The sequence below is a fragment of the Copadichromis virginalis genome, linkage group LG15 (genome assembly GCF_057382275.1).
Source record: "Copadichromis virginalis isolate Kocher_CV1m ecotype Utaka linkage group LG15, C_Virginalis_male_GT1.1, whole genome shotgun sequence".
Lineage (NCBI taxonomy): Eukaryota > Metazoa > Chordata > Actinopteri > Cichliformes > Cichlidae > Copadichromis > Copadichromis virginalis.
In genome coordinates, this window is record NC_140632.1 from 3,951,942 (window position 1) to 3,979,398 (window position 27,457).

At 42.1% G+C, this 27,457-nt stretch overlaps 1 protein-coding gene across 5 annotated transcripts in view; it reads right to left on the bottom strand.

Annotated features, from left to right (window-relative positions):
* The window catches only part of klhl29 (kelch-like family member 29), a 276,227-nt gene that overhangs the window by 84,312 nt on the left and 164,458 nt on the right, over positions 1-27,457 (bottom strand). For all 5 annotated transcript variants that reach the window (XM_085431405.1, XM_085431403.1, XM_085431401.1 and 2 more), the window contains 3 exons: positions 11,284-11,422; positions 4,017-4,213; positions 1,858-1,970 (listed from right to left, as the gene is read on the bottom strand). In XM_085431405.1, the coding sequence (XP_085287531.1) occupies positions 1,858-1,970; positions 4,017-4,213; positions 11,284-11,422 (449 nt within the window). The remainder of the gene's footprint in view (positions 1-1,857; positions 1,971-4,016; positions 4,214-11,283; positions 11,423-27,457) is intronic.

Sequence of the window (27,457 nt, forward strand, 5' to 3'; positions counted from 1 at the left end):
TCTCACTCACGACGCGTAACACACGCTCCGGCCGTGTATTCCAGCCCTAACCCTAACCTTATCCCTAATCTTAACCACCACCTTAATCATGTTAGATAGTGTTTTCCAAAGAGATTAAAGTAACGTACATGTGTAGATTAATTTCAAAAGCTTCTCGTGTTTCCTAATTTTTCCAAACTCGTAATATGGTGTGTGGCCGGAAGCTTAATATACTGACGATTTGTCACCTAGCATAAATTGTTACGCTTTGGGAGTGAGCACGTGTTGCTGATCCATCTCCTGTTCGCTGAAGCCTTACCAGAAATGATCTCAGTGAGAGGATGGCTGTCAAAAAGCCATTCTTAATGAAGGGAAACATTTTTGGTTCAATTTATTGTTAATATGTACAGAGGAGGTCATGAGAGAGATACAACGGTGAGTGTCTGCAGCCATGTGTAAAACACGGCGGAGGCTCTGTCATGGTTTGGGGCTGTTAAAATGAATGCATGAACGAAAACAGGGAAGTGCTGTCAGGTTTTGATCTAATATTCAGTATCATCTGGAAAGCTTTTGATTGGCAGTAACTTTATTTTTCAGCGTGACAATCACACCAAACACTCTGTCAGTGCAGTAAAAGCATAGCTGGATAGAAAAGCACACAACAGCACACTATCAGTCATGGATTGGCCTCCCCGGAGCCCGGACCTGAACTTTACTGAAGCAGTGCGGGATCATCCTGACAGAGAACAGAACAAACATCCAGCCAACATCCAAAGAAGAGCTTTGAATGTCCATCAAGAAGCCTGGAGAACTATTCCTGAAGACCGCTTAAAGAAATGACAAGAAAGCCCAGCTAAGGCAGTTCAAAGACATCTGCACAGTAAATCTTGAAAGAGAATGGAAAGTACATTTCATTTGATTTTGCATCATCGCGGTTTCATTATGTACTTATTTTCTTTCACTGACAACAGTAACATTTGTTTGCTGCTTTTACCTGATTTCAGGCTTTTCTCGACTGTGTGATTCACATAAAAACAGAAACGTAAAAAACAAGATAATGAGTGGACATTTTTATTCTCCTATATGCTGTATAAAAATACTAAGACATATAAAACAGGCTAATTTTGAGCTCTTTGTAGTAAATAGGTGTTGATTTCAGATTTACAGTGGACTTTTCTGTGACCAGCCCGGACGCCTCACATCAAAGGCAGAACATAATGTATTAATTTTTTCTGATCTGTGGAGAGAGACGTTTTTCCTCTGTTTTTCCTACCGAGTAACGCTCGACACAAAAAAGTATTTTTCCAACACTTTCTGATGCTGAGCTTTGATGCCCTTATTTTCCACGCTATTTTGTGTGATTCATGCTGGTTGGAAACTATAAGAAAACAGAGCTCTCTGTATTTCTCTTCCATTAAGTTATCTAAAAGCTGCTCGGTAATAAGTGTACTGTTGGGTGATTCAGTAGGGTACGTGGAGCTTCTACAGGAAATTGCATCCCATGAGGTAAAAACGGTTAACTCCAGAGAAGCATTTTAATGCAAGCAGTGAATTAACAGGGCCATTTGATATTTGCTAGCTTGAAAAAAAGGAAGACAAAAACATATAATTCAATAAGCTTTGTGTATGCTTTACATGTGAGACTTTAATAGGAATCTAGTAACTACAGACTTAATTTAGTGTAGAAGAAAGTGCAATTTTCCCCATTGCATTGTTGAGTCTGACAAAAAAGATGCTTAGGCAAAACAAGTTTTTTTCCTTTTTCCTCGAGCTGATCACTGATTTAGGTGTTTCATTTTCTCCCAGATGCAAACCGCCGTGTGTAACTTTGCTCCACAGCAATCAAAGAATCCAGAAAGACGAAGAGCCTCGACCTACCTCTGGGAAATTCTGCAGGGCAAACGCTTTGGCCATGTTGTGGAGCTCGGTGCAGCTCATGGCCTCGGCCATAGCCAGCACTCCCAGACAGTTAGCGGCAGTCAGCTGTTTCTCTGGAGTCAATGTAAAGCAGGTCAGAGAGAGAAAGAGAGACAGGGAGATAGACAAAGAGAAGAGGTTAGAAACAAAAACGAGAAGAAAACAAAAGACAGACGCAGATTGATTAAGACAGCCAGTGGGGAGGGGGGGAGAAAAACAAAACACCATTCAGTCATCTATAAAAAGACTGCAGACGTACAAAGCTGCAAAGACAGAGAAAGCAGCTGCAGGTAGCACAGAGCCATAGCCTGGGCTTTGTATCTGCCTGAGACTGAGGGAGAACAAGTATAATAACTCAAAACAGCTCCGGGGACAAACAACGAGGGGAATCGATCGCTCACAGCCCAGGCATGAGGTGGTGGATGGCAGGGAGCGGGATTTGGGATTAGCTGAGCCACTTTAAAGAAGTCCTGTCAGATCTCAGGATCTACTACACACATGCACACACACACATACACAGCCTGGAATATATGAAACTACCCTCAGGGCCAGGCCAGCGGGGAGAAGGCTTATACTGCCGCCTGTGATCTTTTGCAGGGCGGGGTTTGGGGGGTGGAGAGCACGGGCGGCATTTTAGGTGATGTGTCTCCAAATGTAGTTTTCTAACAAGTGTCACCATTTATCACAAGAGAGGGAAATGCCCCCGGTCTTGTAGTGAACGTACGCACGGATGCGGGCACAAACGGTTGAGTGGCCGCTGAAAGGCGCCCGATTAAACAACAGCCATCAAAGCGAAGCAAAGCCAGGCCTTTTATCGCTAAAGACAGAGCCTGAGAGTGTCTCCTAAACAAATATCAGCCAATAAAAAAGCCACCCAACATCTGGTAAATAACAGGTGAGCAAAAGCCAAACTAAAAAAAAAGCAGGTTTGGGCTGCATCAAAGCTAGACTCTGTCTGAAAGTATATTTCACAGCAGATGATCATCTGAACAACCCTTTAAAAAAGAAATCATTTTTTCCAATACTACACACTCGGGTTGTAAAAAGGTGAGCATGTTTTGTTCATTTACTTTTTGATTTTCCAATCATAGAACAAAAAAAGCTGGGATTTCTCACAAGGCGCACGATGAATGACTTTGTTTTGTATTTGTTGGAGAGAGAAGACGTGTGAAGCGTAAGTAGGTCGGAGAAGATGTCTGCCGTTCCTCCTCGGTATATTTGTTGCAAACTTCAATAATTTCTCACGCGGTATCAATTCCTCTTTGCTCAAGGAGACACGGTCGTGCTCGTTACTTCTCAAGCGCTGAAATGTCATGAATCTTGTCGAGGAAGAACGGATTGACGCCTCGCTGGCGATGAAGTCTACAAATGGCTTCTGTGTTTTTCCCATTTTTAACCCTCCCCCCCCTCCCAAAGTGAGAAAAACAAATCAATAACGGCGCTTGCTGCTCCTCTTACAATTTTCCCCTCCTTTCCTGCTGCTGACCTTTTTGCTAACATGCACTTCCCCCGTGTTACCGATACCCAAAACTATTTATTAAATGGAATGCAAAACTCGACCTTTGCGGCTTTTTTGGCTGGCCGACCCACTAAAATATGGAACATGCCATTTGCTTTTCATGCAGACCCCTCCCCCCATCCTTTGGGTTCCACCCCCAACAGGCCCACTCCCCTTCTATCCACCTCTTTCCATACCTTGTCTAAGTATCAATCTGTTTGGCTGTTTTCCATCGCAGCTCAGACCAGAGGATTTGACATTTAAGTGACAATTGTTCCCTGACCTTTTTATAAATCTGCCCCCGTGCTTGATCCTGCTCTCTGGGACGAGATCAGAGGCACCGTGCCCGGCTGAGAGTGAATTCTAACACGGCTGCGAGCTTTGGAAACATGACAAAAATGGGAGAGCGGTGTGCCAGGGCCGGGGAGGAAATGTAGGTGCTGCATGAGGACTTCTGTGCACAGCGATGAAGCATGACCGTATATGAAAACACCCAGGGCCGTATGGTCGCGGCAGGCATATCTGATGTAATAAGCTGCTGATATAAGCAGATAACGCTCGTGTAAACACATACACCCCTCCCCACCCATCCCCGCCGCTCTTCCCCCTGAGCTACGCCTACCTAGAAAGGAGACACAGACTTTACAGAAGGTGTTGAACTGGAACTTGTTGGCAGCTTCCAGCAACGTCTTGGCATTGGCCGAGTCGATGACCAGCGACCCCGTGTAGACAAACTCGAGCAGCAGCTCCAGCACGTCGGCGCTGATGTTGCTCATGTTCAGCTCCAGCATCTCCCTGCTCCTCGTCTCTCCCGACGACCTGATCAACCAATCACGGCAGAGAGAGGCGAGTTAGGCGCATTCTGAGAGGAAACTTGGGGATAAAAAAACCCCCAAAAACAGTAAGAAAAGAAATTGAAAAATAAAAGAGAGGGACAAGAATACACGTATGCTACACACAACACCTAAAACACACCTGGGAAAGTACGAGAGTGGGGAGAAAAATAAGAGAATCGTTACACAATAAGATAACAACGTAAAAGTGGAAAAAAGAGACAGAAACAGAACTTTGGATGGTTTCTACTTTACTATGGGGCAAGCGGATTTACAGCTAGAGCGCTGCATCTGAAACAAAACGTCCTCACTGCACAAAGATTAGGCAAAACAAATGAAAAAAAAAGTTATTGCTTTGTTTCAAGAGGCATGCTTTTTGAACGTGTGGTTTCATGTATGCATAGTCTTGGAGGGCAAACATGCATACATGGCAGGGCACGTGTGAGCTGTGAGAGAGTGAAAAATGGAGAGAGATGGTGTTACACACGGACATAATGGAATGGGAAAGTCAGCTGGTTAAAGCGTGAGTGCACAGTTTACGAGTCACGCCGCTGCCGCAGAGAGCGCGCGGCTGCCTGCGTGTGTGCGCGCGCGCGCCGGTCATCGAAGCGGCGCGTCTACTCCGACTGACGTTGCAGGTGCTGGGCGAGAGCTTAGATGGACAAATTAAATAGAATATGATATCCCTTTGTAATGCAGTGCTGGAGAGAAAGAGAGAGGGGGAACAACGAGGGCCGTTTTGGGAACTGGGCCACGTTGTGACTTCATCGGGATCAAATGGCCGAGATTAGTTCGCATGCAGGATCCCCTCGGGGAGGTATGAGAGCATTAAATAACACCTCACCACCCATGTTTAATGTCCCATGTGAAACAATAATCCACTCAAGGGCAAAATAAATGGAATCAAAGCCCCGCAGAATGCATGCCCCCACTGCTGTGTCTCGCTCCCAGCGGATATGGACATCAACAATATGAAAAGTAGCCAGCATTAAGATGGATGGAGGCTGTTTGCTTCTGCCAGTCATGGTAGCGCTGTGATAACGCTCTGTCTGCTTCTGTGTCTGTCTGATCCCTTTTTTCCCCCCTCCACCTTCTTCTTCCTCTCCTTTTTTTTTGTGTGTAGAAGTCAGTTGGTTGGATTAGAAATCATGACAAACAGTCAGCGTTTAGTGAGACAGAGACAGCAAAAACAAACTACACGAGACAGATAGAATGGATGGAGTGGAGATGAGAGATTGGAAGGGTGGAGGGGGGGAGGGTGGGTGCGATGGTGGGGAAGCAGAAAAAAAATAAAAAAAGAAGGAAAGGGAGGCAGGGTGAGACGGTTCTTCCACAGGGGAGCCAGCAGCCATCCTTCTGAGGGGGAGAGTTTGGGTTGTTCCATGACTGTGCCTTGCTCTTTTAAATAAGAGATATCCCCGCCCACCCCCGGAAAAAAAATAAATAAATACACCGTCACACCTAAACAGAGCCTCTGTCCCCGGCGTAATAATCACCAGTAGCCTGTGGTGTATGAACTGAGACATTAGTTGTCATTTTCAAGCGCACTCAGGAGGTGAAAGGTGGGGGTGGGGTGGGGGTGGGAGAAGGACATCCAAATAAAAGAAAAGACAATGGCATTTGTCCCTGGATGGACATTGGCTGGAAAAACCAAGGCAGTTACTCGTTTTCCTCCTGCAAAGCAAAAAGCCACATAGTGTTATTCCCCCCCCCGCGTTTTTTTTTTCCTGCACAAAGCCCTGCAGTTGGAGGAGGGGGCGGGTGGGGGGCAGGTAGTAAGACGGAAAGATGGGAAAGGGGAGGGTTGTTCAGGGTTAAAGTGATGGTGAGGCGGGAAGAAAGAGAGGGGTGGGAAAGAGCTAAAAATAAAAGAAGAGCATGCTCATCAACCTGGTCAATTAGTGCAATAGGAACCAGCTCGAGTGGCAGTTTGTTTTTGTCTGAGCACTTATGTTATGGAAATGACTTTTCCGGGAGCTTCTTAAAAAGAGGTGGATATTTATGCCGCGTTTGATTGCAGACTTGAATTTGAATAGTGAGAGAGGAAGGGAGGCAGGGAGGACAGGAGAGACAGAAGAGGAGAGACGGGGCAAGAAAAGGTGGGGAAGGAAGGAGGGGGGAGATGGGCGCGCGCACGCAGACACACACTCCGGCAAAGAAATTTGTTTATGAAAAATGTAGCACTTATTCAAGAGGAAGTTAAAAAAAAAACGGCAGAGAGTGTCAAAATGGTGGTGAGCAGAGGCGGAGAGGCGGGAGGGAAACAGGAAAACACACACACACACGTGCTAGCACACACAATTTCTAATACATCTTTCAGCCTAAAAAAAGCCCATTTACAAGGAACACATTTAGCTTGTTCTTACAAGATCATTTATTCTGTGGGAGTATATGCACTACCAAGACATGTTAACACAGAAGCTTACTCAGAACCACAACCTAAAGTGTCTTGGCTAAAAATGGCCCGTATTTACGTGTTGTCACAACATAAATCAGGACTAAAATTGTAAAAATAAACAGAACGCCGTGGCTGTGTCGGCGTTGGGACTGCTGGTTTTTCCGGTATGGAATATAAGGGCGCTGCATCCATAACACTTGGAAGGAACAAGTCATATATGTGTTAGATCGTCTGAAGGACAAAAAGGACACGGTGACAGGTGGAGAGTATGAAAGCTGACACGTGCATCCAAGGGTAAAACAAAGGGGCCATCAACTCGAGAAAAAAAACACACAAAAACCTAAATGTAGACACCAGATTGACAGGACTCTTGGTATAAAAAACTTGACTTGAAGATGACAAAAAGAATCTCTGACAGTGCCACTATGGCAGACCTTAAGATTACATTTACAATTTATGCCAAAAAATTTTATAAAAGACTTCAGCAGGGTCTCACCGTTTTTAAAACATCTCAATTTCACGATTTTACTTTCCATTTCGAGAAGTTAGAATTAGTCAGAATTAAATCTATAATTTGGACAGTGCTGAAAACTCACAAACGTACACACTATAAAAGATAATGTAGCTTCCAGGTCCGAAAAATGAAGCCAACGTCTGAGCGACTCAAACCTGCAGTCTTTTCAAAGGCCACCAGGGGGCGATCGGTGTGGTTGAAAAGACACTTCCAGTCCAATAGAGGTCAACGAGAAAACATCCCTCGAACTTGACTTCTATAAAGACTTTTGTGGTGTGTTTATGGACTCAGTCTCTCAATTTAGCCATTGTGAATAAACCGTTAAGTCCATTTTGTAAATTTGGGTCATTCTAAGTGTCAGAAACGAGATTTGACGACACGTCAGCCAATGAGTGTGCACTTGCACAGTCAGCTCCACCCGCTGGTGTTAAAAAGATGGAGTAGGCTCATCTCAAAGCTTTAAAAAGGGCACGTCACTGTACCCATTGCCATCTTTCATACTGTCAGTGGTCACAAAGTAACAATTATTCCAAGAATGTCAGACTCAAAAGACTCCATTGTTGTACATTTTTCATTGGAACTACTTTCTGCCAAGAGAAAAAAAAGAAGTAGGTCCAATAAAAACTGCTGACATGCTCTCTGAATTATTTGAATGAACATAAGGTGAAAAAGCCTGAATGCAATCGTGTGTGTTTAATTTGGTTTTCAGTTACACATGTCACCTAAAAAGAAAGCAACATTAAAAAGTAACGATTTATCGAATCAATACCAAAAACACAAAAACAAAACAAAGCCTTTACTCGCGTAGATGCCGTACGAAATTGTTAAAGAAACAAAACAAAAATGGGGTATTACAGTAACCTGTCTCCCCGTCTGACTGAATGGTGCTGCAGAGGGCTAAACCGTGCACACCGAGCTGCAGAGTTCCCACAGCGTCCACACAGTAATGGGCTTTAAAATAACCCCCTACCATCACAGTCAGAGTGCTCTGAGTGGCACAAAAAACCTCATGGGTCAACACTGACAGAAGAAGAGCGGGGAAGCAGATGGCACCAAAACATGTATCAGGGCTGATTCTGGAGCTTTTTTTATTATTTATTTTTTTATTTTTAACATTAGTGTGGTGCTGGGATACAGTGGCCATAAATTAAATGCCTGCGAGCACGCTTATTGGAAAATCCCGTGGGGTAAAATGGAATTACTAGAGATGATCTGCCTCCTCGCTAGGTGCATTGGCCCTTTAAAAGAGTAATGTAATGGGTTTTTGGAAGGGGCAAGCGTGTGCTCACACTTCCAAGCGGCATTACATCCTCCAGGTGGTGGGGTGGGGACGGGAGGCTGATTTGCTCGGGTGAGGGTGGGCAGTGGAGCAGCACGCTGCAAAGAGGAAATAAAGACATTTTAGGATTCTGCTGAAAAGAGAATTTGAAATGAAGACTAATCAGTGTATTTGTAGTCCACTTAGGTGGATAATGTGTGGTTTTCTTTTTTTTGTGACATTTTCAGCACCGTTTCAAATTGCTGCGGAGCCTGCAAACCACGCTGCTAAATACTGACACGGTGCCAAGAGACGCTTTAATTTCGTAAATAAGTCATTGGGTTGGTGTCTGTGCGTGCGTGTGTGTGGGTGGGTGGGCCAAAAAAAAAAGTGTGATGTGCACTCCCTCACCCTACAGTATTACATCTCTACTAGTCTGACTAATACAGCGTGCCTGGATATTATGTCCTTGAATCCTACGCATGCACACACACACACACACACACACACACGTGATAAAACTTCAGCAGCACGCTTTATGTCAAGTCCATTTGAGTACGTACGGATTCACAATTTCAAACACATCCATACACAAAGGTGGTTTATGAGAGGAGGCAGGAATCTGAGCCGTAGTGAATGAGTTGGGCGAGGAAGGCTGGGGTACACGGCATCAAAGAAGCCTCTCTCTCTCTCTCTCTCCCATCTTCGTTTGACCTCATAAAGACGTGGACAGTACCGAGCCACGTGCGGCATCAGCGTAATCCCGGCCCCGGTGAAAGAAAGTGACCTGAGCGACACATGGGAGGCCGTAACTCGATGACAGACGGGCCTTTGGCTCTCTTTGCTCTTCTCTGTCCGAGCTTGCGTCACTTGCTGCGAACGCCTCAAAGCCAAGTATCAAAAAAAAAAAAAATCTCTGTATGTTCTTTAGACGCTTTTCATTCTCTTGTTTGTGCTCCCTTTCTCTCCCCTTCCTGTCAACTTCTCGCTGCCTGCCGATTCGCATTTCCATAAAACCAAGGTGCCACGTGTCTTATAAAATCAAAGACGGTCTCGGCGAAGCTGCGGCGTCATGTTCACGTAGCGCTGCTGATCATGACTTCATTACATCAAAGCAAAGACGTCTTCCAAAATTAACAATTAGTGTAACAAATTCATTAGATATTCTTCAGTCTCAAGTCAAATGAGAGAATTTCTATTTTAGACATTATCTCATGAAAAATGACAGTGTTATGACAATAAATCAAAGTAGTTTTACAATTAATTAACCAATTAATGAGAACTTACTCTATTAAACTGTCAAATTAAAAAAGAAAAATCAGACAAAGCAGGCAGCAGCAGGCATAAAGATGAGCTTGATGAAATTCAGCCTGCTCCTCTGGGAGCCCTGGGTGTCTTTCAGGGCCCCTGTCTTAGTGCATAAATGATCTGGCTACGTCCCAGATAAGAGCCACCGACGAGACAATCTGATAGACAGGTTGACCAGCATGGGGGCTTCAGTTCTATCCAAAGTCACTCCGGTCTCTCAGGAAGCTTCTCTGCTATTGTCAAGGTCAAAGGCAGACTGTGTCTGTATTTTATTCATGGGATGTGTGGCTGTCATGGAGATGAGTGGTGCTGGCGCAGACGTGGCTCTGTTGCTTTTCTACCTCTGGTCTCTCTCTGGTCTTCCTCGCTCCATCCTCATTCAGGAGGAACAAGTGTATCGGTGGTGAGCAAGGAGGCCGCGGCAGCAGATAAGCAGCTTCTGTGCTCTCTGATGGCCTCGCTGTGGAGGCAGCATGACTGCGGGGCAAAATGGCAAACCTCTCTAAGGCTTTCTAGCTATCGCTCGCGACCGCTTGTCTTTGTTGAGCGCTTCATCCCTAGCCATGCGAGCAAGAACACACACTCAAACACACGCACACTCAAAAACAACATCAAGGTGGCAAAGTAACTTTGGGTCCAGGGGACTCTCAATTATGCCGAAAGCACCTGCAAGGATGTGAAGTAAGGAGGAGGACATTAGGGATTCATGGTATTACCTCTCCAGGAAAACAATGCAGATGCTCGTGCTATCAAACTTTACACAGTCATACTACATGCATGCGCAAACACATACAGAGAGATTAAAGCGGTCTGCACCTGACGCACACTCACACCGACGACACACATGCACAAGTATGCTGAGCGGCGAAACGAAAACACGCCCGTGAAGCCGGAATCAAAAACAAAAAAAGTATGCAGAATGAAGGGCGTAACACTGGGGGAATACTTGGATCAAAATCAAATGAATACATTAGTGAAGGATGGTGTTAACCTGTGAAAGTGGTGGTCTTAGATGTGCTTTTTGTCTCGTCCTTTATGACTCTGAAATGTCTTTTATATCACTCTAACCAAGGTGTATTAGCATATGAAAAGGCTGTTCTGAAATACTCAAGAAATCAGAAACGAAAAAATATAGTAGCATGGGAGGCAACAATCCCTCTGCTCACAGTGCGGCCACCCAACGTGGAGTTTGGTTTCTGTTTTGGCCCTTTGGTGAGTTTTAAAACATTCCCAGTCATGGAACATTTTCACTGCTCGTTAAAATGGAAATGTGGTTAAATTGCCCTACATGGGGAGGAAAGGTAATGACGAGTGTGTGTGTGTGTTTGTGGGGGGGGGGGGGGGACTTTGTTTTTTCCCCTCCACTTTCAGATACATTCATTTGAGTGGGAAGAGGAAGGAATGGCTGCTGGCCCTGTGCTAGGAACCAAAGTCTTCACACACCTGCAAGAGAGAGAGGGGAAGGGAAAAAAAGCGACACAAATGCGCCCTATGAAAAAAAAAAACAGATTGGATCAACAGCTGGTGGGAAAAGGGGGGAAAGGTGGAGGGTAAGGGGGTGGGGAAGCGAAGGCAAACCTTTTCACCAGGTCCTTGAAATACAAGCTGCAGGAAGCTAGAACATTTTGGTGGACTTCAAACTCTTTGCCTTCAACAATAATTTTCAGGTCTGTAAACTCTTTCGCTCTGCGCTGTTGGTTCAACTCCTTCAACATCTCTGTAGAACAAGAAAAAGAAACAGACAATGCCACATTTGGGTTTAGAGTTTTTCTTTTCTCTCTCATTTTCGAACATACATGTGCAGAAAAAAACAGCAACGCAACAGGAAAGCAAAAACGAAACAAACGCTGAAAAGTGCAGATTGTAGAACACGACACTTGCCGGTCAGTCTTAAGAAACAATGTTCATTAAAATGACAGAGAAGTAAAGATTTGTACAAACGTTTCAGCAGAATCAAAGCAAAGTACGGCTCTAAAAACAGGAAGCAGAACAGGGAGCTCACATATTGGATAGTGTACCAAGGAATGTGCATGCTCGTGGATAACAGAGCTAGCAATGAGATCAGAAACACGGATCATTATGAGGAAACACTTGCTTGACTGTGTTTGACTTTGGCAAATTTACACTGCAGCTCAAGAACTTCAATGGAGAGAGGCCGAAAAGCTTCTAACAGAGGCTGAAAACAGAAACACTGTCAGTGCATTAAATCATACTGAAATAAAAATTCTTTGGCTTCTCGCTAATGTCCTAGTCAGAGAGGAGTTGACCTTCAAATGCTGCTCATTGAGAGAACAACTGCTTATCCCCAAATCCCCCAAAACGCCCTTCTCTCACACAACGTCCAAGGAAAAGAAAAGAAATGCACCCACCCACCCGAACCCATGCTTGTCTTCATCTCTGGAAAGAAACACTAGGAAAAAAAAACCCACTGAGGAAACATGCGTGGAGCAAACCGTTGTGCTGTTAAAGGCCGCTGTACAGTGTGAGTTGTGGTGTAGCAGCGCCTCGTTTAAGCCTGGCCTTACTGTAGCGTTGGGTCGGAGGCGCTCGTTTCTCTGCATCTTAATGAGGCACCATGAGGGGTTGCTGAGAGTGAAAATCAGCGGGAGGCTAGCAACTTATTCTACAGCTTTAGGAGGGATAACCAACACCGCTGCGTTGTTAATCTCCTATCGAGAACGCCACTAAAAAGAGAACACTGAGAGCCAAACAGGCACCATAATGTGGAACATCATGATTATGGGTGGGTTGAGGAGTAGGGGGGAGACGAGAGAGCCGCCCTCTATACTGTCGCCTTAGCAATAACAGAGCCTGTGAGGCATAGTAAACACTTGTTTGGTACAAAGCACAGTCTGCTACATCCTCCGTTAAGAGTGAGAGATATACAATGATTTAGATGAAGAAAGGAGATAAATTCTCCTCGTTCTCGGAGCCAATCTGCACACGCTACCTTTGCAAACAAAGCGATCTGAACAATGGAAATGGTGAGTCACCTGTCAATCACGACATGTGTAACAAGCCCAAGAAGCGCGTGTTTATGAACAAACATGTGCTCAACGCAGCTGCGCAGCTGAGAGATGTGGGACAACGATCAGACTTATGATCGTACCGGTGACACACAAGATGAAATAAGAGTTCTTCTTCTTCTTTCGTTTTTCCCGAAAGAGGTCTGTGTTCACGCCTCAAAGCTGGGATTTAATTAACCTGGAATGACACTCGCCCCTCTCTTTGGCTAGAATATCTACTCATTTAGCTCCCTCCATTCTCCTGTCTGACACTGGGAGCTCAGCTCTGAATTAATTTGGTAGCTGAAATTATACAGTATAAAGACACATGACAAATAAGGTGCAATTCAAAAGCGTGCTTTGGTAAAAATCCTTTCTCTCCGAGCGGCGCATCCTTCAGAGTTATCGCATCAAGGAATTAATGGCCAGAAAGGGAATGACCAAGTTATTAAACTTGCTGAATACTAAATGGGGGAAGAAATAATGAGATGCAATTTTTTTGGACAATGCGTCTGGATGCACAGCTGCACGGTTAGAGCGAGCCATACACACCCGCACGTAAACACAAAGGCTGCCATTTGCCTTGTCTTTCATCCATCTCTCTCCACTCTCCACATTCCACTCCACTGCTGCTTGTCAGTCGGCCAGCTATCTTATTACTGTGTGGGCATGGGCTGCGAATAGCGAATATACAGTAGTTTGCAGTTTGCATTAGTGAATTTCCAGCGACCGATATGGCTCTCAACTCTAATCAGCCGAACCACATACCATCCAGAATAGAGAAAGTGAGAGGGGGAAACGGAGAAGTCCACTTGTCAGGAAACAATGGCCGCCTCCCCCTGAGCCATGCAGATACACCTGAATGCCTGATGGAAAAGCTAATTATGGTGTCTTTAGGGTGGACTGGTGAGCGCCCTCGAAACAACTCATCACCACCGGGGACCATGAAACTGCACATGGCGTCCCCATTCTCAGCTTTGGCTTGGAGTGTGGTGAGGCAGAGCCACTCTCAATGGAGCCACGGTATCTTTGAATCACCAGACGTCTCAATACTCTTTAGGACTGTCAAGCTCTGTAAGACAGGGTGGCACCAGATGGGTGAAAAGGTGGTTTGAAGAAAGAGGTATAACGCGCCATAATTCCCGAGCGCAGCGATCACGTGTCCCGGCCCCTAAGTAATTCACTGTAACAACAGTACTCTTCACCGGGGTTCGTGATTGGCAGACGCACCGTGTTGGGGGTATGAACGGTGCCAACTCTGCTGTTCAGCCTAGTAACTCTACTGTCGAATATCTCCGCGCTGTGGCCAATGGGGTTCACGGGTGTGATTTCCAGTAACCTATCAGCATGCACCGCTATAACGTGTAGTAAACCACCAACCGGGCTGCCAATAGGCAGTTGTTAGGGGGCAACTCAGCACACCATTGGTTGCTGAACTTGGAGCCATTTTGGGGTCCTACATGTATTGTACATGCACCTTGCAGACCCACCATTTTGTGTTTAAACAAAAATATATTTCTTCAGAAGCATCTTCTTGCATTATTTTGTTTGTTTTGAGTAGCCTGTCGGCTCCTTGAGCTTCTGCTTGCAATTACCTAAACACTCAACGGCAAAACTGAACATGTACCTCAGTAAAACGGCACAAAGTGGGGCAGCCATTGTGTGTTTTTCACAGAAACTGCCTTGTATTTATTTCTCCTGCCAAGAAAAAAAATCGATAAAATGGTTTCAAATTTTGAAATTTAACTCACAGTTATTTACGCCTTTTTATAAAAATCAGAGTGGATCAAATATTCCAGCGTTCGGCTCTTACAAATATTATTTTGTATTATTATGATGCATTATTTTTGATGGCTAAGAAAGCCAGCGATGTACCGACAAAGTGGGACGAAAAGAGTAACGATGAAACAATTTTTCCTTGGGGGGAAAAAAGACAACAACATTGAAAAGCCAGTTTCCCAAAAAGGGTGAAATACAATATTTACAATTTTTTACCTACTAAGTAATAATTCGTGATATCAATGCTGTAAGTAAACATTCAATCGTTCACACGTATCTTTCCACTGATTCAGATTCTTGGAGCGTAGCGGAACAGACACTGATGTGTTCATTCTGACCTTTTTGTTCTTTTTTTTTAAACTTTCAACAATCAATTCCCACCAACACTCGCAGCTTAATTACCCAGAACAAACCATGCTAGCAGATCAATAACTCAATGTACAACCCTGCAATAATCATCATCTTTAGCTTTTGCATTTTTTTTTTTAACTAGAGGCAGTGCGTCATCATTTTCCTTTGCTAAAATAAATGACTTTTTATCTCCAACATGACCACAAGATAAAGCTTCTTTTAGCACCGTGTAATGACAAAAACTTACAAATTGTGGGAACCAATAAATTCATTTAATTTTAAACACTGCTGCTGTTTTTAATGCATTTTGAAGAATTCCAAAAACTATTTTGATAAACCAACCGCATTAAAAATAACCAACATAAATAATGTAACCAATATAAAATTAAAGAATTTATATCAAAGTGCTTTCAAGGTAGAAACATAATTTAATGACTACCTTTTGGGAAAAAATATTAAATCGGTTATAGTGACAAATAACTGCAAAAAAAATCTATTTAACCTCCATAAGAATTTTAAATCAAAACTGATTTGCAGGATAAAGTAAAGCAACACACACACACACACACACACACACACACACACACACACACACACACACACACACACACACACACACACACACACACACACACACACACACACACACACACAAAGGACTGAAGTAGATTGGAATGAGGAAGTCTGATCAAAATGGGCTTCCTTGTACAAAAGCCTTTTGATAAGTAGGGATGTTTGAGAAATTTCATTTCAAAGAGAGACACACAGCAGAATAAGAACAGTGGGCCAAGTACACGGTTCATAAGCACACAAAGAAGCTCTTTCCAAGCAAAAAGCTTTCACAGTTTTTGGCTCCATCAAAAATGTCTCACCATCGAAGAGAACAGAATCCCTGCAACCCTCCAATAAACACAACGACAGTGTCAGGGGGAATTAAGAAACGGGGTAATTAAGAATGAAAAGGAAAGCGAATAAACGATCTGATATTAATTGTGTGTTCATGGATTGGTGCGTTTTTGTGACATACTCCAAACCACTGCAGTGCAACATGTAATATTTAGGGGAGAAATAAAAGCTGTTTTCCTCTCTGACTTTGACAGAGTAAACACTTTTCAGTCTTTGTGACTGCACAAATTAAATACACCTACACACAACATTTAAAGGTAGAGTGATGGTCAAAAGTTCACTGCCAGCACAAATTGTTGGGCGATGTTATAATCTCTGTATTGTAAGTTTTAGGACCCGAGTACAAAAGCCAAAAAGATTCACTGTTTGTAAGAACATTTTCTTAGACTGATATATATTTTTTCCCTTCGTGGAGCCAAAGCTTGCTCATTTAAATTTTGGTTATATATAATTTAAAAAATGTAAACATACATCAAATTTTTCATGTTGTTGTTGATTTTTTTAAGAAAAAGCATCAGCCTGTGTTAATTTAAGCAAAACTAAGAGAAAATGTAAGTAAATATTAGGATGTAAAATAAATTAGAATCTGTATTAAATTCAATCTTCATGTTCAAATATTACATTTTTACAATATTATATTTCAAATACATTTTTCCTTCTTAAAAAAGTCAACAAAGGTCTTTCTTTCAATAACTGCTGCTAGCTAATATATCATGTTCATTGGATATTAATATGGTCCAACAATCAATTTGGTTATAAAAAATAAAATGTATTCTCAAAAAATATTTTTTTTAAATCTAGGAAAACTGCTTTACACTTTAGGAAATACATATATTTGTGATAAAAAGTGATAAAGTTTGTCTAAATTTATTAAATCGGTAAAATACAAACATGTGAGTAAATATATCTTCATATATGTTAATTTTAATTAATTAATTAATTTGTTTAAACAAAATGTTTCTGGTTCATTCTCTCGTTTTAAGAACGAACCAGAATAACAGCAATAAAAACAATAACAGTTCAAAATTTAAAAATGTTTGATTTCAGATTAGTATGTTTAACAGATGGCAAAATATTGTTTTCTTATTTTAAAATTTAATACTTCCAAATTCAAAAATTTGGTATTCCTAGAATATTTTTAAGAAATTTGTTGTGTTAGAAAAAACAAGTAATTTTTTCTAGCACCATCACAAAATAAATAAATACAAAACCTCAGTGGCCTCATTTAGTGTTTAGCAGATACACAACTTCATCACCACCATCATGATACTAAGACACCATCTGCAAACTAAATAGTTATACATAAAAACCATCAAATGTCATGTGTAACCCAATCCAGCTTGGGTCTTTTTCAAAAGCTATTTCTTTAAACAGTCTCTTAAACATACCTCTAACAATCACCGCCACATTCATTTCCAGAGACGTCTCAACTTTTTGCACCTACTCCCAGCAAAGCAGCTCAAGCAAATCTTCAAGACCTCTTGAGTCTCTAGCTGTCCTGATTTCAGCCTGTAGGAGAGCAGTGGCACCATATAGCCTTGGAGAATAGTCCATGATGAGGCCGCTTTGCTATTTCCCTTGCTTGCATCTGGTGAACTGAACTGCTGGAGTCCCAGCACTGCTGCTAGCAGGCTTGGACTGGGCCAGGGGGAGACATCACAGCAGAAAAAAGGAACCTGTACCCCTCAAAGACGCTGCCTGAGCCTTTGTTTCCTTCTACAATAGACAAGCCAAAAAAAGACCTGGAGTAGCATAAAGCTGCTCTGTCCTGCACGTTATATTCTAACCTCCACGTATCCCCTCTGGTCCAATACACAAGTGCAAACAAACAATTGGCACCAGCAGAACTAGGCTGAAGCAAATACAAGTACAGGCTTAGAAGAGGGAGAACATAAACAACAGGCCCTGGAAGCATCCACTGGCCTGTTGTAACAGTGTGACAGGATGTCAGGCTACGCTCTTCTTGTTCTTGGTGTTTGTGAAAACACAAAAAAGTCTCTGGTCCTGGCTGCTGTAGTGGCTTCCTCATTAGCCAGGCGAGGGGGGACAGTAAATGACAAGCGGTCATACCCTGGTTTTTAATAAGGTGCTCTTGTTTGCTGTCCACAGGAGAATCCTGTGGACAGCAAACAAGAGATCATCATCATATCCCTTCCTTCCTTCAGGCTTTGCAATATCGGGTCATATCTGCTCTGCTGTGAGCTTAAGCCTATTCTTGCTATTTACTTTACTATATGCATAGTAATAGAAAATAGAACCACTGGGAGGTTCTGCTGATATAAACATCAGTTAACAGGGCACACATTTTTAGCAGGAATACTCCTGGTGTTAAAAAAGCAGTCCATCAAATTAGTATCAGAGTGAAAATCGACGAATTTAAGAGTCGATTTTGAAATGGGAGCCCTGACAAGTTTCTCTATTTCACTTTGGTAAATGAGAAGAATAAAGCAAGCAAATCTATCTTCCCCTTTGCAATTAATGAGACTAGAGTGAGCTCGACAACAGATGCACCACAGGATTAACTGGGACATGACTTATGTTCCAAAATAATTCAAAGGAGAGCTGAAATCATTTTAAAAGGAGCAAACAAATCACCTCGTGGTACGCATTTTCATTTCCTACTGAAATAAAACTCAGAGACCCTCTGCAGTATCTGTTCTAAAATTGCAAGAAATCTTGATCCCCACCAAAATCAGGTCTGAAGACCTTGCAGTGGTACAGAGGTAATACTGGCTCTGTCGATACCTGTCAAACAGTCGTGTCAGATAACACGAAGGCCACACAGACTCGAGGAGGAAACAACAACAACAAAGCAGGTGTAATAACTTCAATGCTGGTGTAAAACCATCCAAGATGTACATAGATTTATATTTCTTATCATGTGTGTGTGTGTCATCCCTCTACAGGGATATATCACCAGCAAAATGCTGGGTGATAAGCATTTAAAACATTGGATTAAATCAACTACAATTCAAATACCCTTTTTTACAGTGCGGTGCCAACCTGCTAATGAGGCCGTCCTAACTCTAATAAAGTGCTTTCTTCATACTTTCTTTCTCCAGAAAGCAGCACAGAAATGAAACGCCCACTGAACTATACATGCTTAGAAAAACTCTTTTCATATTTAACACTTTACAGACGGAAAAATATCACAACATCTGCCACCTGCTTTGTCTTATCGATCCCAGCGTACCATTGGAGATTCAATATTTTAAAAAAGTCTCGACATATAGGATGAGCTGATGACAGCTTAAAAAAAAAGGAGGGCCCAAGTAAGCCTACTAAGGCTTTGGTTTGATTTTTAGCAAGTCTGACGTGCCAACACACGCACAACTCGGAGGCAACGTGCTGCCACGACTTAACTCGTCGCTGAACCTGAAGGACACCAGCTGTGACAGTGTGACGTAGAACCGTGCTCCGCGCCATAAATGTCACATCTCAGCAACATGGACGTCACAGGAAAGCAGAGATTTCTTTGATACTTTCACTCCTCGCCCGTGTGTTTCAAGCAGTCCGAACTGACGGTTCCCGTGTTTCCGACATCACTTGAATGCTGGTTGGTTGATGCGTTCGTTGCTTTACTCAAAATGCCTTATACAACACGAATACTAGTCCATAACGAAGTGAGCGAGGAAAAAAGATGAGCTAATGAGATGTGATGATCAGTGAATTAAGTAATAATTATAAAGTAATTAGCTAAATTAACTGTTCCCATATAGTAGGAGGTGCATGTGCTTTTGTGTTTTCCCTCCGGGAGCAGGCAAAGGTGTGCAGCGGGGATGATTCACAGTTACAGGATTACAAGCTGAATATATTCAGTGTAGAGAAAATTTCTTTCTGTTAAAACTTTCTGCATTGTTCTCTTTTGTTTTGCTCAGCAGATGTATTTACATTTATATTGAGGCACCAGCCAAGCTCTTCCACAACAACAGCCCCTGAATGGACAATTTGGATGGATCAATAGGTTCATAACCCCAGAGGTCTCAGAAGTCACAATTTCCAATACATTTGTCACTTTCCTTTATATTTACACCACAGCTTGATCCTGTAAACTTAAGGCAAGAAAATCCAAAAACTTTTGGGAACAGAGAGAATAATTCCTTTAGGAAAATACATGCTTGTAAGCTTAAATAAAAGCTCACCTTTTATCGCTCAGTCCAAGCTTAAGCCTTGAAATGGTGGCTTGGCTTATTTGTCACAATGCCAAAGAGGCAAAATTCCAACGTGAGGGGCGTTTTGTTGTTTTTTAAAGCAGCATGTGAAAATGCAAAAGCACGCTGCATCCGACTGTATCACAGATTAGCAAGCATACTGCTTAAGCATTACGGAGGACGTCATTGTCAAACTCGGCTCGGGGTTGAGTAATTCACCCGCGCCGTAACAGATGACATTGTCATTGTGCAAAACACGCAAAGAGGCCCTCGTGCAGCCTTGCGCATGCAGATGCACGCATGCAGATTTACAGTCGCACAAATACACATCTGCGCACTTGCTCGACTTTAGGCGAGACAAAGTCATGAGAGAATAATCCTAATAAGAATGTTGTGCTTATGAGGAGTTGCTGGCTGGTGTAGATAACATACTGTATGCTTAGAGGGGATTTGATTAGAGCTGAGTGGGTGTGCAACACTTCTCCATCTTTCCTTTTAATTAAATTGCTAAGTTATTATTATAGAAATTGCTGCAAGGACCAGGGTCCTATCTAGCCCGAATCATAAACCTTGGTAGGAGAGAAAAAAAAAACAAGGCTTATTGGGTAAAATGAATCATCTGGACACAGCATTTGCATATCGGCATGAATGGAACCTTTCGGGAAGCATCTGTGCAAACCGTGTTGCATTTGTGCTTCACCTTGAGAGGGTTGACTGAGCATCCGAGTCCACCCCCTCCCCAAGTTGTGCACGTGTCACACTTGGTCACATAAATGCAGGTTTCTCTTAGTCACTCCTGCTAGATCGCCAAAGTTCCAAGCACTCACCGAGAATGAGATTTGACCTTAAAGGACATCATGACTCGAACAAATACCAAACTTGTCTTCAGGCCCTAAGTCAGGTAGTCTGTCCACTCTAGTATTTCAACAGCTCAAGTCTGAGTTTTCACCAGAGTGGAACTTTTATCCCCACAGGCAGAAAACATTCAGAATATACCATTTTGTCTTTTAAAAGTCAGTGCAGAGCCACCTAAAACTAAAAAAATACCCCATACATGAACACTCTTTCTCAGTGCAGTTTATTGAGCACTTTAACAGGTAATGATTGAAGGGAGCACAGCCGGTGATTACAGAGGCATTACCAACAAGGTGTGCTGTGTGGAAGTTGAATATGTCAGCGCCATTACAGTGACAATCCAGGGCTGTGTTTGGATTGCCCACTTATTCACTATAGATAGTGCACTGTGTGACGAGTCAGCCCTTTTGTGTATCTGTCTGAAATCTCTTCTGCAAGTTTCATCCAGTATAGCGCACTACAAAATCATCCCATGGCACACCGAGGAATAGCATATAGAAGCTTTACACTGCATCCATGGACCATCATGCATTGCAGTCTGTCTGAGGATAAAATAAGAGGCATCAGATATGGCACTAATGTGATTTTCTTTCCCGATTAGAGTGTCTGGTGAGCGTAACACTCCTCGGTTGTCTAAGCCGTGCGGTGTCTCCTCGGTCCCAGCAGCATGACTACATAAACACAGACATATACTTTTAAATGCAGTCTGGAACAACATTCGAGACACTTGGGTTGCTCAGTATAAACTGTAAATATGAGTGACATGTTGCTTAATAGGTTATTTATGATGTAGCTGCACACAGGCTGTAACAGCAATGGTGCTTTTAGTCAGAGTTACTTTGATGTACTGGAAAGCTTTACAAGGCTAATTCAAAATCAGCTGAAGTGACATATCTCAATGTTTTTGTAGGTAGACAGGGTTCACCTGAAGCATGTAAATACAGTATGTGTTATCACTCTTTATTTAAATGTTGTAGTTTTAATTACAACATTTGTTTTAGTTAACCACAATAACCTTTGCAACTACAGTGGCATAAATTAACCATCAGTGAAACAGTGGTCAATTCAAACAGAGCCAAGGTGAAGACAAAGGACGGGGACGTTAAACTCATTTCACATCATCGACCACGAACAGAGTACTTTGGTCTTAAGTGGGCCGGAGCAGCGAAACTCCCCTAAGTTTTAACTCTACACTCAATCCCTGAGATCCCATAGCATAAGAAAAAGGTGCAATGTCAGCAGTATGTTTTTGTACATGATACAAATAAATGCTGCTGCAATAAATGAAATGACTCTTTGGGCTTAAACTGCAAGAAATAAATATATAAAATTACAGCTCCTTGCCCAGACTGTCCTGTAATTATAAAATGGAACATTTTTGTTAAACTCACAGAAAATCTGCTTTTCATAGAAGCAAAAATTTCAGTAATAAATTCATTTTTAATCTATTGCTTAATTAGTCGTATGTAATGAATGACCATGGGGGATGTCTTCATCAGCAGGAAAAGCAGGAAAATTCATGAAAATACAGTTTAAAGTCCAAAGCAGCCGACCAGTGGGCCAAACTGGAGTCTATGCCAGGCCGATTCTGCACCATAGACATAAATCTACACTCCGTCTTGTCAAATGCATTCTCAATAATCTAAGAAATAAAATCCCAAAAACCTGATCCTGTTCACCTTGATGCAGCAGTGTGTAAGTGGAAGAAACGTTTCATCACTCAAATGCTTTCTTCAGTCTCTTACTTTATTTTCTTGTATTGCACCTGCGAGATGAATGTAGCATAAAGCAACTCGAGCTCTCTAACAGAGCGACTATAAAAAACTATTTTAGGGGATCTCCCAATATGTCAATGACAAAACCTGAGCTACTCACCTTATTTACACATTTTCAGCCTCGAGATGTAAGCTAACTAAGATTGCGTCGCTCGAGTTGAATGACTGTTGCTGAGGTTTTACCCCAAAGTTCAGCTGCCTTGACAGTAAGGCCTAATAACAGCAATACAAGTGCAAAGTTCTGGATGAAGAACTCCTTCAAAGGCAGCCAATCGGAGCCATTGGGGAAATAAAATAGTATGACTGCACTTTAAATGCTCCCTAGAAGAATAGCTGCGAAGTTGTTTCACGTTTTTCCGAGTACAGATATAGAAGTACAAACGCTATATAAAGTGCAAACTCCACTTAAGCACTCGTTAAAAGTTTAAAGTTCTCCTCCACTGGCCCGACTGCAGCCCGGACCCAGCAGGCTCCGCCGGCTGAGCACAGATGCCAGCGTATGCGTGACAGAGTCCCGGCTCGTCTCGCACCTTGCTCTTGTTTATGAGTTTGGCTCGTGGGCCTTCTTTACAAGCTTTGTGCATGGGTGTTACTTTCCTCTTTGGGCTACATTCCTTGCAGGTTGCCTCTGAAACAGCAGGACAGTAAGTATAACCACACAAACACGAGGAAAAAAAAATCCCACGCCACCAGTGCAGCTTAAGATAAATGTCACATCTCCCCCTGAAGACAGAAGATGTGTGTTTACTGGGTAACTTTGTGAAAGTCATAGCAGTCCAAGCAGAAAGGTTAGTGGCGGGGTTAGGTTGTATGTGGGAGTCTTCTCGGCAGACTGCACGCCTGGGATGAGCCTCTGCAGCCTACAGTGGAGTCAGGCGAGTAATCTTCGCATTTCATCAGATTTTTTTTCTTCCACCCCACCCACCCTTTCTGTTTCCACCTCCCTCCTTTCACCTGCTGTCTCTCCGGGGATTGAAAACAAATCTGTGAGGTGACTGGAATGCCCCACAAATTCTGATTGTGTCCAGCATGCTTGAATGCTTACAGTATGTATGGCTGGTGTGCCCTTGTAAAGTTGTAATCTAACTTTAAATCTCTAAAGCAACACTTTAAAAAAAAATGGTTTTAATCCTACATTCTAGAAAGTTGCATTGCATAAGACAAAAGTGGCTGTATCTGCGAGCGGGCACACAGACTGCACTGTAGTAGAATAATGATAATAATCGACACTATAACTCAGAGCTGCAGCCTCTGGGAAAAAATAAATAAATAAAAAAAACATTCGGTAGACCTAATAAGGGAATGTCGCGCTGCGGCTGCGGCATCTCACAGTGTTCGATCTTACTGCTAAAGAAGGCTATCAAGCTTACACAGAGCCCCACTAGCCTACAAAGATCCCTTGATTGCAATGCAGGCCATTATCGTTTGTCTAAGACACAGACAAATTATTTATCTTTACATGCTAAGACTGCTGCTAACTCTTTTGAATAATGACTTGGAGAGGGGAGCCATTCTTGCTAATGTCTGGTCTTGTCATTAGTATTTATTAGATGCCCCGCATGCATTATCTAGCCCATTTAAAAGTTTCTGGGTAAGGAAAAAACTTCGACTCCCCGCTCAGATAACGGAGCACACGGTGAACATTAGCAGGCTAATGCTGCTGAACTTCTTCTGGATTCCTTTCCTTTTATTTATTTCTCTTTGCTGAGATGTTGCAGCGCATCTGCCGCTGTTTCTGGAGTTCGTCCCCGTTGCAATTACGCCTTCTCATTAGAGAGAAACATCCGTTATTGACTAGCTTCCTGGTAACATCTGCTGTGTTTACACTCGGCCTCATTGATAATGTATTACCGCCTATTTGAAGGCTGATGTGCGGGATAACGCATCAGCATTTGACTTTTGCCAATTAATCCCGTCACGTCACGTAAGCCTGCGATACGAGGCGCTTGATATTCAAGCCCATTTGAGGGTGTAACCCTCACTCGGGTTGGCTCTGCTTTACACACAAATTAATGTGCTTCCCCCATAACCAAGGGCAGTGAAAGTTTCAAGCTGGTAAATGGCACTGTTCAAGTTTGAAACCTCTCCTGAATACTCAATGCGTGATGGTACAGCTTAGAGGAACAGAGTGTCACACTTCTTCACAAACCCAGGCAGTGCATGTGCATGTTCTAAAGCCTGAAATGAAGCCTACAAGTACATATGACAAGTTTCCAAACAAGCCTGAAACTGGCCTCCTAATTCTTTCTTAAAAAATAAATTAATAACTATAAATTTGCTGTACAACTGTGAGTGTGTTGTGCCAATGGCTGCCTGGGTTATCTCCCACAATCCTCTCACTGTCCAAATTGTTAGATTAAGTGTTGATTCAGAGCTGCCTGTAGGTTTAAATGAACAGAGTAAATGTCTCTAAGTATTTACAATGAAGTGATTTTTCCAATAACTTGGGGATTTTGAACCTGCGGGGGCTTCACGTGACTTTGACCAAATAACAACAAACAAAAAACCTGAACCAATTATTATAAATTTTACGTGTTCGTTCTTATTGCTTTAAATTCCTCGTTACGTTTTACAATTGAGAAATTGTGTAAATTACACACTGAATTAAAAAAAAAAAATCAATAACTAAAATATGTGTTGGAACCTGAGCCTCAATAAATCAAATCAAATTTAAACAGCGATGCTTAATAAGGATGAATACACATAAACGCCTTTGAGTCCCTGTAACCATGAACTAAATGGTAAAAGGCCTGTATTTATATAGCGCTTTACTAGTCCCTAAGGACCTCAAAGCGCTTTACATATCCAGTCATCCACCCATTCACACACTAAAGTAAAAGGAACTGTTGAAAATAGAGAATTTAACAGCACGTGGATTGATTCGTTTGCTTTCACTACCAGCGTGGCTGGTTTACCAGCATCCTTTACCTGCTGTTGGACTTCAGTCTGAATTTAACTGAAAATTGGCTTTTTAATAAAGGAAAACATTTTTTTTTTGCTATTAAGATTGCTAGTCCTAATATTTCTTATAAAAGTATTCGACTTTTATTTCAATTTATTTGCACAAACGCAGGTAGCACCCAAAGTGGGCTGTAGAGCTTTACAGCAACTCATTCAAAGTCGGCGTGAGCACACTAATAGATTTCTTTCCTCTACTGCACAGTTGCTCAATTTTGATGTTAATAAAACAAACATATTTTTATTTGTTTAATAATTTCATAAATGCAAAGTTAAATATCAAATAATAATAAACAGCCCACTGCAGAGTAGTCATATATGGTAAAGATTTTCATTATTTCCACACGTCATTGATGGTGACAGACTATTTATACTTAAAAAGCTCCATACAAATGATCTTTAGTAAAATAAAGAAAACCACTCATAAAATGTTTTTGTTCGAATATTGCCGACCCCCTACGCTATCCTATCCTTGTTTTGCCTCTTTGGATTTATAGCTAATTAACGGAACAGACGTATACGTGACTACCAACTGTATCTTATTTAAAACAATAGAAAAAAATGTTTCAACAACAATTTTTTATTTTAAGCTTTTCTTTTAGCCATTTATCCATTCTGTTTGGGCTAAGCTTTTTCAGTGTTAATTTACATACATAATGCATACAAATTTGAACAGCTTGTTTATTTACAGGATTCTAACCATTCAACCATTAATTTAAATGGTTGCCTCTCTGCTTGCAAGGACTTTTTTCCTCCAGCACTTTAGTTACAACACGAACTGTACAGAAATGCAAATAATCACAAAACTGTATTCGGATAATTTATTTGTGCTTTTTTCCCCTCTCTGTTGTTGTATTCTTACTTTTAATTACGCAGAATGATTTCACTTCTGTTGAAGAGTAACAAGCAAAAGCAACAAGCATTTCAATTCTCTAGAAAAAAACAAGCTTCAGGCTCAGTGTAAATAAACAGGGGACAAAAAAAAAGAGGCCGTGTCAAAAACATTCAAAGGCATTTTTTTCAATTCAGTCACTGACGATTTCTGATTCAAGGATACGACCCTGTCACTCAGCATTTTTTGCAGCTGTTCCACTTAATGGTATTTTATATTATTTTGTAGTTCGTTGCAAGTTAAGGAAAGTCATATAAACAATATGACATTTTTGAAAGTCCTTTAATTTTAAATAATGAATAAACATAACGTTTTTAAGTTCATTTTCAGGTTATTTATCAGCACAGGATTACAACAACAGTCTTTGAGAGCGTGGACACAAACCTCTTTTAGCTTTTAGTTTTTCGTGCCCTCGCCTCTTTGACAGACGAGCTACGTGCTAACCTCGAGCTGCATTAGATGATTTACATGAAGATCTATAAAGACATCAAATGAAACATAAAGTGCTTAACTAGCCGTCTGAGGCTCTGAGCAAAAGCAAAAGTTTTTTGTTGATCTAATAAGGCGAAAGAGACAGTTTGATTGGGCGTTTGAGATGAAAACAGCCATGTGACACTCGGTCCAGCTGTCAGAGGCAAATGAGCAATCTGGGCTTACTGGGCTTTTTCCCCCCTCTGCGCTCTCTCCTCTTTAATCCCTTCTTCTCTTAAATTGTCCTCTGCTGCTTTGCTAACTGAGGCATTACTGGGATAAAATAAATAAATAAAATAAAACAAGGCCATTAGAGAAATGGCTAACAAATCGAACGTAAGAGGAGTAAGCAAAGAACAGAGGGAAGTGGAAAAATCGCAGAACAGGTACAAAATAGCTGGAAGATGAGAGGGAGGAAAACTGATGAAAAAAAGGAGTTGGGATGGGGGGGTAGGCTATAAGAGGATATGAGGAGGAGGATGTTAGGGCAGTGGGAGACCCAGGGGATGATACTGGGAGACAACAGCATGGTGAGAGGGGTGTGTTCAGGAGTGGAAATGGAGCCGAGTGAAAGAAACAGACATTTGCAACGAAGACGCCGTGTGGGAG